This window comes from Brassica napus, chromosome C3, assembly GCF_020379485.1.
Source record: "Brassica napus cultivar Da-Ae chromosome C3, Da-Ae, whole genome shotgun sequence".
Taxonomy (NCBI): domain Eukaryota; kingdom Viridiplantae; phylum Streptophyta; class Magnoliopsida; order Brassicales; family Brassicaceae; genus Brassica; species Brassica napus.
The window spans coordinates 48,082,577-48,093,466 of record NC_063446.1 but is presented as its reverse complement, the minus strand read 5'-3'; the positions used below and the strand labels follow the sequence as shown (position 1 = coordinate 48,093,466).

Below are 10,890 nucleotides of genomic sequence, written 5' to 3'. Positions count from 1 at the left end.
TGCTGAGCCGTTGGTGCCTTCTAACGAGTTGGCGACTGACGACGCGACCCTCGCGAGTTCTGACCATCGCTAATCCTCGCTTGGTGTTGTTGCCGTTGCTCCTAAGAAGAAGAAGAGCAAGAAGAGAGCCCATGACGAGCCGCCTGTCAATGCTGATCGCGAGACTCTTCCAGAGGAAGGCGATCGTTCGGAGGCTGCGGAGCCATCGACGAAGGAGAGAAAGAATAAGAAGCAACTATCTTTGGAAGATAACGTCACGGGTCAAGACAGCGAAATTGCCCGCCCCTCTGCTCCATCTGACCCGATTGACGGGCCCTCTCTTAACTTGGCCCTAGCGGATGAACCTCGGAATGTCTCGCCCGAGGTTCCGCTTCAGAAGAAAAGGTCGAAGCAAACTGGTGAGCAGGGGATGACCAAGCGCCAGGTTCCCCCCGTTGCTGTTTCATCGAACCCTGGGACGTCGGTCCCCAGTTCATCGACTGGTGGTATTACGGTCGTTAGGAAGAATTTGAGAGTCGAGTTTCGTGACCGTGTTTCGTTTGAGTATGACGGGCCAACTCCTCTTGTCTATGCTCCACACAAATGCGCGGAACTGGTTAGTCAGATCAAGTGCGGCCCAAACCCTTTCCGCCAGTCGCTGACTTGATCTTTAAGGACGAGTATGTTGACGCTGCTTGCACCAAGTTGTTGGTAAGACTTTCCTTCGACTCTTTCGTTTCTTCTCTTACATACTTATTTTGTCTCTTAAGTGCTTTGGTTTTCATGTCTCGCAGTGCGACGGGGTTTCGAACTTCGTCGTCGAGAAATATGACTCTGCGCTGAAAGAAGCGCTTGCTGAGTCAGAGAAGCTGAAAAAGACAGTGGTGAGTAAGAGCAGACTTCTCCGTCGGAGGAAGGCGGAATGGCAGGAGGAGTTCGAGAGGATGGCCGAGAAGCGGGATCGCGCGGTTGCTCGGAGGAAAGCTTTGAAGAAGAGAGCCAACGCAGCTGAAGAGGAGCTTTCCGTTGCTCGTTCTACTATCGAGGCTCTGGAGCTGCGGAAGGCCAATCTTATGGAGGAGATAGGAGCCAAGGTCGTGGAGCATAAGAAAGAACTGGACCGCCTTAGGGACTCGCGTATTTACGAGGTTACGAAGGAGAGGGTGAGGGTCGAGACCGAGATGATTGCAAAATATAACAAGCATTTCAGGAATCTGCGCGAGTGGTGGACCCGCTGTGGACCTTTCGATACGGCGCGGTTGCATCAAAGTCAAGCGTTCGGGACTAAGAGCTGCCTCAAGGCTTTTAAGGCTGGTGGCCGCGACATTCCTCAAGAGACTATCGACATGTTTGCAGCTAGAGAAAAACAGTTTGAGGAGGAAGCTTTGAAGCTTGATCCCGGTGAGATCCCGGAGACTGATTTGATCCTTTCTCCACTTCGCCTCGACTCTCAGTTTGTCGATATGCGAGCTTTCGTGGGTCTCGACCCGCATGGGTCTAACATACGCTTGATCGATCCAAGGACTGCTGGGGTTCTCCAAAGTCCCGCTGATCGTCCTGGAACCTCTGCTGCTCCCTCTCATTCCGTGGGAGATGATTCGTCAAAAACTGGCGCGCCTGCTATTGACTCGCGAGCCGTTAATGAGGGAGTAAAATCTGTTGGAAATCAGGATGGGAGAAATGTTATTGAGATCTCCGATTCTTCCGTTTCTGATTTGGAGGATGTTCATGGTCGAGAATCGGACAAAGCCAACGCTGGCGAGGAGGTCGACGGGGCGAGGAGGTCGACGGGGCGAGGAGGTCGACGGGGCGCGGAGTGGGGAGATAATCGGAGATCAAGCGAACCCCTCTGAGAGTCAGCTTGAGGTTCGTGGGGGAGAGGCGATAGCTCGCGTTGAGAGCGTCGATGCGGATCAACCGGTGCGTACCAACCTTCCCGAACCTCCTCTCGACAGCGATGCCGTAGCGCAGGAACAGGCTAGGGACCCCGAGGAATTACTATGTTGTCCTTTTTACTTTGAAAGAACCTTGCTCTTTTTTTTCATTTTCTTTATGTATTATGACTTGATCCATTGTGGTCTCTCGTTTGTTAAGACTCTGTCTATTTCTTCTTGTTTACGAATTCCACTTTACTTATATTGCTTCGTGGTCGTTCGATAACTACGGTGGTCGCAGTCCGAGAAGGTGTAGGTTTTACGCTGGTTTTTAGGAAACTCAGTAGACGTTTTGACCGCAAGCGATTATAGAGAATGTGATTCACGCCGTATCGAGACAACGATATAGTCGTTTCTCGACGTTGGCTCGTACGGACTGCAAATTCAACAACTCGTGGTCAGGTGTCGTTGGGTCATTTATCAAGCTTCCTGGTTTGTTCGAGGTCGTATGCCGATTGGATACGAGTGAAAATAGGATAACTTCAGACCGTGAAAGATAATTTTTTAAACGACAATGGTTCCCAATTCGACTTCAAAGTAATTTCTAAGCGTTCGGTCGGCCAAAACCCTACTTAGTAAATTATGAAATGGATAGGAGTCATCATTTCGGACGTATCAGTGAATACTGTGATACGACCGGATTCCCGCGAGTATGTGTCTGATCAGGACATACTTGGTTGTGGGGTGCGAGTGTCGGTACGTTTGTCTCGAGGTGCCGGGGCGAATTTCATGTAGGCATCGCATGGATTGCGCAACTTCTCGAGGAAGTGTGTTTGTTTTTTTTGTTACGGCTGGACCCTTTAAGGCTGCCTACATACCTCATTTGTAGAGGATCAAGCCATTCGTAGTTCTTTGTTTTCCGAGTAAAAGTGGCTGAGACCGCATTTACTCGGTTTTTTTTTTTTAGCAAGTGAACGTGACCGTTGGTCGTTCAGTTGTGGAAGAGTCGGAGATGCTTTGAGTTCCAGGCTCGTGGCACCGCTTCGCCGGTTTAAGTTTCGAGGTGGTAGACTCCAAGTTTCACGACCTCGATGATCTTGTAGGGTCCTTCCCAGTTGGCTCCGAGTTTTCCGGCTTTCCATTCCCTAGTATTTTCGTACACCTTCCGGAGGACCAGATTTCCCAATTCGAGGGGGCGGGAGTTAACCTTCTTGTTGTAGTAGATTTCGATCTGGTGCTGATAGTTTTGGATTCGAAGCAATGCTTGGTCGCGTCTTTCTTCAATATCATCCAGTGCGTCGAGGAGCATACCTTGGTTAAGTTCGATGTTTTGCGGCATTTTGGAACGTCGTAAACTCGTCACGTTTACCTCAGCATGTGCCATTGCTTCGACCCCATGGGCCATCGAGAAGGGGGTGGCTTTCGTTGCTCCGCGAGGTGTTGTTCTATGGGACCAGAGGACTACATCTAGTTCGTCGGCCCAGCGACCCTTCTTCAAGTCGAGTCGTTTCTTGTGTCCGTCGATGATTGTCTTGTTAGTGGACTCGGCTTGACCGTTGCTCTGCGGGTTTCTCAGTGTGGACATGTTGAGCCGAATTCTCCATCTGTCGCAGAACTCTTTGAAGTTGTGGGAGATAAATTGGGATCCGTTGTCTGTGACTATCTCATATGGGAGCCCGTGCCTGCAGATGACGTTTTTCCAGATGAACTTCTGCACCTCCTTGTCGGTAATGTTGGCGTAGGCTTCTGCTTCCACCCATTAAGTGAAGTAATCTGTTAAGACTAGGATGAACCTCTTCTGTCGAGAGCTCGGCATTGGCCCGATGATATCCATTCCCCATCGCATGAAGGGGTATGGCGCCATCAAGGTATGGAGCAATTCAGTCGGGCTGTGTATGGTTGAAGCGTGTCGCTGGCACTTATCGCATTTCTTGACATAGGATTCGCAATCTGCGTTCATTGTTGACCAATAGAAACCAAGGCTTTTCTCTTTTAGTGCGAGAGCTCGTCCTCCTGTATGGTTGCCTGCTGCTCCTTCATGTGTTTTGGCCATGACCAGCCTTGTTTCGTCTCTAAAGATACACCTAAGGAGTACTTTTGTTGCGGTCAATCGATGGAGTGTTCCATTCATGATGACATAATGCGCACGGCGTCTTTTGAGTCGTCTTGCGTCCCATTCCTCTGTAGGTAGTATCCCATCGGATAGGTAAGCGATGAATTCCGTTCGCCAATCTTCGAATTGCTCTTCCGTTGTGCAAGGTTCCCCTTCGTCGATGTCCATGGCGTCGGTGATAGATTCTGCAATGGCAAGTTGTTCCGTCGGTGGGCTGATGCTTGGCTTTTCAATCCTATGTATTGGGATTGTCCTATTCACCTGATCGTGTAGCTTACTCCCAAGGGTTGCGAGTGCGTCCGCACATACGTTCTCTCCGCGAGGGACTTTCGTTAGCTCGAAGAATTTGAAATCTTGTGTAAGATCTTTGACGAGTTTCAAGTAAGCATACATTCTGTCATTCCTGACGTCGTAGTCTCCGAGAAATTGACTCACCACGAGTTGGGAGTCACAATATGCATTGACTCGTCTAGCTTTTACTGCTTTTGCGAGACGAAGGCCTGCGATGAGAGACTCGTATTCGGCTTCGTTGTTGGACGCCGGAAAATTAAAACTGAATGACTGTCGGATTAGTTCGCCTGTCGGTGACTGGAGTTGTACGCCTGCTCCTGAACCTTTGTTCGTAGATGAACCATCTACGTGCAGTATCCAGTTCAGGCTTGGCAATACAAGATCTTGTTCTAGCTCCGGCGTTAGCTCGATCAGGAAATCAGCAAGAACTTGCGACTTAGCTGCTGTGCGGTTCTTGTACACGATGTCGTGTTCGCTAACCTCAACTGCCCACTTTGTTAGCCTTCCTGATTGGTTGGTATTTTGCATTACCATCCTAAGGGGCTGGTTGGAGAGCACCTCGATAGTGTGCGATTGGAAATAAGGTCTGAGTTTTCTTGCCGAGGTGATGATAGCGAGGGCCATCTTTTCCAAGGTTGGGTATCTCGTTTCCGGTTCCGTCATCCGCTTGCTGGTGTAGAAAATAGGTTTCTGTTCGCCACAGTCTTATCGTATTAGGACGCTGCTAACGGCCGAGGAGGTGACGGCAATGTATAAGGATAGAGTGTCCCCGACTTCGGGCTTCGACAGAACTGGAGGTGTCGTTAGGTAATGCTTGAGTTGATTGAAGGCTTCCTCGCATTTTTCGTCCCAGATGAATCTCTTATTTCCTCGCAGGAGTTCATAGAATGGGAGGCACTTGTCTGTGGATCTTGAGATGAACCTGTTTAGTGCCGCAATCCATCCAGTTAAACGCTGAACCTCGCGGGTGTTCTTCGGGCTAGGGAGATCGAGGATTGCCGTCATTTGTTTTGGGTTTGCTTTGATGCCTCGCTGGGTGACAATGTAACCTAGGAACTCTCCAGACGTGACGCCGAAGGTGTATTTCACTGGGTTGAGCTTCATCCCGTACTCGTTCAGCGTTTTGAAGCAGTCTCGTAAATGGTTGAGATGGTCCTTGGCGCGAAGTAATTTGACCAGCATATCATCAATGTAAACTTCCATAGTGTTGCCGAGTTTGTCGGCAAACATTCTATTGACCAGACGCTGGTAAGTCGCTCCTGCGTTCTTTAGGCCGAAAGGCATGACCTTGTAGCAATACGTCCCTCTGTCCGTTATGAACGCCGTTTTCTCGCGATCGTCCGTATGCATCATGATTTGATTATACCCGGAAAAAGCGTCCATAAATGTTAGGAGCTCGTTGCCGGCAGTCGACTCCACCAGACGGTCGATATGCGAGAGAGGGTAACTGTCTTTTGGACATGCTTTGTTCAAATCCGTGAAGTCAACACAAATGCGCCATTTCCCATTTTTCTTTTTAACAACGACGGGGTTTGCTAGCCACTCCGGGTACCGTACTTCGGCGATGAAACCTGCGTCGAGCAACCTGTCAACTACCTCATTTACTGCTTTGGACCATTCGGGTCCGAGCTTCCGCCTCTTCTGTCAAATAGGCCTGAACGTCGGATCGACGTTTAATTTTTGAGATGTTATTGCGGGGTCTATACCCTTCATATCAGAAGTTACCCATACAAAGGTTGAGGCATTTTCTTTGAGGAAAGAAATGATTAATGACTGCAGATCGTCGGAGAGATAAGCGCCAATGCGCACGACCTTCGATGGGTCAGCTCCATCGATGGGAACCTCGTGGATTACTTCCTTCTGAGGGTAGATCTTATGTATTGGTTTGGTGACGGCGTTGACGAGAGATGGTGATTGTTGCAGCTTGACCGCGGCGATAAGTAGCTCTCTTGCGGCCCGTTGGTCCCCGCGGATCGTCTGCGTCGTTCCATCTTTCCGAGGGAACTTAACGCATTGGTGGTAGGTAGAGGGAATGGCTTTCATGGAGTGTAACCAAGGCGTTCCGAGGATCGCGTTGTAGGGCGCCCTAGCCTGGATAACAGAGAACTTAACAATGCGGGTCACATCACCTGCGTAAACTGGGAGACGAATTTTCCCAATCATCTGTTCTGAGGAGTCATTGAATCCCGTGAGAGTGCGTGAGGAGGGCTTCATGTCGCGCTGGTTGACTCCCATCTTGTCGAGCGTGTCCCGAAAGATAAGGTCGCTGAGCTGCCTGTGTCGACGAGAACCTTTGTGACTTGGCATTCGCCAATTCCGATATCGATTAGGAGTGGGTCGTTATGTGGCATGCTAATGCCGTGAGTGTCGGCCGCCGAGAAAGAGATTTGATGGTCTGCTTCGACTTGCGAAGGCCACTTCTGGGCGGTGATGGCTTGCCGCCTGTAATCTTTAACTGCTCTTACCGAGTCCTCGCAAGGAGGTGAACCACCCATTATGACGTTGAGGTGCGGGGTGTTCGTAACTTTCATCAATTCTCGTTGCGCTTGTCGTTTCGCTTCGAGGCACGGTCGCAAATCATGTTGCTTGGGTTGACTAAGCTTGGCGCGCAAGTCTTCGGCTTTGGAGTTGATCTGCTCACGTAAATCTGCGGGCTGAGATTGAAGGTGTAGAGCAGCTTCGCTGCGGGTAGTCTTTCTTGCTTTAGACTCGTCGAGGGACGTCGTGAGGTCTGCCTCGTTCTTTTGCACCATTTCGGCCTTCCGCTTCAGAAATGTGCGTAAGTCCTTGGAATCTGTTTTTCTGCCCAATTTTTCGGGCAAGTCCGTTGGTACTGGCAGAATTTTGTCATCCGAGGAATCAGCCTGTCGGGGGAGTATCATTTCCACCCGTCGCCGGTTCTTAGGTGGTTCTTCATCAGTTGACTCGCCTTCGAGGTTGAGATTGTTTACTGTGGCTTTCTCAGGATTAGTTTGCTCTTCTCACTGAGGGGCTTTTGCTTGAGACTTCTGAATCTTCTTCTCTTTGTTTTTGCTCCAACTCTTATTGTTTTTCGGCTTCTGCGGAGATTCAATCTCGATTTTCCCGCTTTTGATGGATTTGAGGAAGTGTCCGTATAAGACTTTGCAATCCTTCGTATCATGTGACTTGACCTCATGATAGGAACACCACTTACTCGGCTCGACGGCGTTCGAGTTTGCTGGTTCAGGGGAGCTAGACTTTGGCTGGCTGGTATCTCGATCCCAATGATTCCACCCCTTCTCTCGCGCCATTGCGGCGGAACCCAATGGTTCGCCGTCGTCTATAGCATTCATGTAGCCCTTCCTATGGTTAGGCTTGCCACTCGTGGAATGTTGGCACGGTTCTTGACGAGCGTCGTTCGTCTGAGCGGGGGTCTGTTTCCCTGCAGCTTCTTTGGCCGCCTTGTCCCTAGTATCCTCCTCCATTCGAATGAAGTTATTGGATCGAGCGATGGCATCTGGTACTGATCTCGTCGGGTGTCGGTAAAGATCGGCCCGAAATGGTGACTTAATGTGGAGGGTGTTCATCAACGACTCCACAGCTATATGATCTGGTACGTCGACTTTCGAGACAATGGATTTGAACTTCTCCATAAAATCTCTCAAGGTCTGTCCGTTCGCGTGGTTGAGATTCCAAAGATCTGTGGCGGTGGCTTCTTGTCGAGTGAACATGATGTAGTTTTTGAGGAAAGCCGTCGAGAGGTCATAAAAACTATCAACGGAGTTCTCCTGAAGACTGGTGAACCAGTTAAGAGCGATACCTTCTAGGGTTTCGATGAAAAGTTGACAAAAGCCGGTGTCTTTTTCCTCATCAGAGAGGTTCGCGCGTCGCATCGCGATGTTGAAGGATGTGACGTGAGCAGAAGGGTCGGATACACCGTCGAAGGTTGGAAGATGGAGCTTTTCCATCTTTCGGAGGTGGACCTTCGTTATATTTTCGGTGAACGGTGTCCGGAGAGATTCTGCTAGGACTCGCTCGATCTGAGGGGCGGACGTGGTGACATGATGGATCTTGGAGTTTATATCCAGCACCGACTGTTTCAGCGCGGTGAGCTCGTTTATCGTCTGCGCATCAAGGCTGACCGGGGTTTGGGCCGCGTCATCATCGGCGACATCTTGGTTGGCAGTCTACGTTGGTGCTGCACCAGTCGCTCTCTCTGTGTTAAACAGATGTCTTCGGTACTACGCCGTCGAAGCTTCTACGTTCGCAGCGAGGGGGGCTAAGATCTTTGCAAGCGCTGCGATTTATTCGGTCGCCGCTTTCTGGACTGCGTCTTGCTGCGCAAGGCGCACCATGATAGTTTCAATTGAAGCGGGTTGGAGTGGTGTCGGAGTCACAGGTAAAGACGCCGGCGTTACTTCAGCGGCTTCACGATCTTCTCCAGAGGAAGAGCCGTCGTTACTCGTCGCCATCTTGTCGACGTTACTTTGCTAGAGACCCCACGGTGGGGGCCAACTGTTTGATCGGGAAACGGTACGGAACGAGAGAACGTTCGGTTTTTAGATGTGGGCAAAGCAAAGACTTCTTATTAATGGTACGAAGAGCGTTTTGTTGGTTACAAGGAAAGGAGATGCGTAAAAGAAAGGTACCGGAGCCTAGAAGGCTTTGCCGGAGAGATACAACAAGGCGAGATAACAAGGTAAAACCCTAATCTAGCCGCCCAGTGAGTATCAGTGATTTCGGATCCTTTTCTCATTGCGTCTCCTTCCCTTCATATAGTTAACCTCATGCTCTCCCATGACCTAGTTTGCATCGTCTTCGTGGGCTTCTAACTCACTGGACCGAGAAAGCCCATGCTGTCTCGAGAGGCCGTTAAGTCGGGATGCTTAGTCGGGAAGTCGACCGAAAGCTTTCCCACGTTACGCCGAGAGACACGCGTTTTGAGCCATCATGCCGAGCCACCGTTTCGTCCTGAGTGGGCTGGGCCGTCTGTTCTTCGGGCCTTGAGGGATGCCGAATTCACCCTCTACAGTCAGGCTCGAGCTCCACCAACGTCTCTGCCGCACCAGATCGTGCTCCTCCGTCGCTTCACCGCATCTGCTCGCCCTCGTCTCTCCCGCGTCCAAGCCAGAGCTTTTGGTCTCGCCTTCGTGTCTGCTCATCTTCTTTCCTCGTCAGAGTTGCTCTTCGAACCGAGAGGACACCATCGAGCATTCAGATTCTTGAAGTAGCCAATTCAGGCTGGTCGGGCTGAGGCTTAGGCTGAGGGAGCTGAATCGAGCAGACCGGTACGAGTTCATCGGTCGTTTCATGCTTCACGGACAAGGGGTGAGTCGAGGCTGATGAATCGAGCGACACATATCTTCTCAAAGCGGTCATTGCGAGCTTTACGGACAGAAGGCACCAAGCTTGGACCAAGCCAGAAGGATCGAGCAGTTCGTCTTCTCCCCATCGAACGCTCTAAAACTCACGGCCCAACCATGGCCATCTTTTGCATATTTGCACATATGGTCCCTGAGATTTTCTCCTTTTCATGTTTGGCCCCAGAACTTCTATTTTGTACAGTTTGGTCCTTGATTTCGCTCCAAAACTCCTAATTGTGCATTCCAGCCCCTATGTATGCAATATGTACAAATGCAACACCTAATAACACCTAAATGTGATAATTAAACACTAAAATTACTAAAATCAATAGCTAAAATCAAATGCTATACATCAATTAGCGATGGAGAATGATGTTAGAGAAGCCTTGTTTATGACGTACCTAGAGACATGACATCTTTTTTTTTTCCAACACTCCCGGCATATTATTAAGAAGGATTTGGTGGAGATGGTGAATTATTTTCTGATTTCTGGTTTCTGGAATACTGGATCCATGGTTAAATATTACTAATATTTGTATGATTCCAAAGACGGAGAGACCTACAAGGATGACAGAGTTGAGGCCAATCAGTCAATGTAATGTTGGATTTAAAATTATCTTGAAGGTTTTGTATCAGCGTTTGAAAATATGCTTACCCTCCTCATATCAGAAACTCAATCGGCATTTGTGCCAGGAATGTTGATCTCGGATAATATTCTTATAGCTCAGGAAATGTTTCATGGATTAAGGACTAGCAAGGCATGTCAAGGAAAATTTATGGCAATTAAAACAAATATGAGTAAAGCGTATGATAGAGTGAAATGGGATTTTATCAAGGTTGTGCTACAGAAGATGGGTTTTGATATTCATTGGATCACATTAATGATGAAGTGTATATCATCGGTTCAATATCGGGTTCTTTTAAATGGTCAACCATGAGGTCTTATTGTTCCACACATGGGCTTACGACAAGGGGATCCTTTATCTCCTTATCATTTATTTTGTGCACTAAGGCTTTAATTGCAAATGTTAAAAAGGCGGAGAGAGAAAGACTTTTAACAGGAATGAAGGTAGCTAGAGCATGTCCTCCGATATCTCATTTGCTTTTTACGGATGATAGTCTTTTCTTTTGTCAAGCTCGAAAAGAAGAGTGTCCAACTATTCTAAGGATTTTAAAGGAATATGAGGTTGTATCGGGTCAGCTTATAAATTTTGATAAGTCCTCAATTCAATTTGGGCACAAAATTGAGGAATCAGCTAGACAGGAGTTACGAGATATTGATTATGGAGGTATGGGATCCTATCTAGGC

At 48.9% G+C, this 10,890-nt stretch overlaps 2 protein-coding genes across 2 annotated transcripts; both read right to left on the bottom strand.

Annotated features, from left to right (window-relative positions):
• Positions 1-3,612: 3,612 nt before the first annotated feature.
• Positions 3,613-4,881, bottom strand: LOC125583133. The gene has a single exon (XM_048749709.1). The coding sequence runs from the start codon at positions 4,879-4,881 to the stop codon at positions 3,613-3,615; it is 1,269 nt and encodes a 422-aa protein (XP_048605666.1).
• Positions 4,882-7,238: 2,357 nt separating this feature from the next.
• LOC125583132 lies at positions 7,239-8,690 on the bottom strand. Its single transcript, XM_048749708.1, has 2 exons — positions 8,571-8,690; positions 7,239-8,405 (listed from the first exon to the last, which is right to left on the bottom strand). Exons 1-2 carry the CDS (start codon positions 8,688-8,690, stop codon positions 7,239-7,241), a joined length of 1,287 nt encoding a protein of 428 aa, XP_048605665.1.
• Between the last annotated feature and the right edge of the window lie 2,200 nt (positions 8,691-10,890).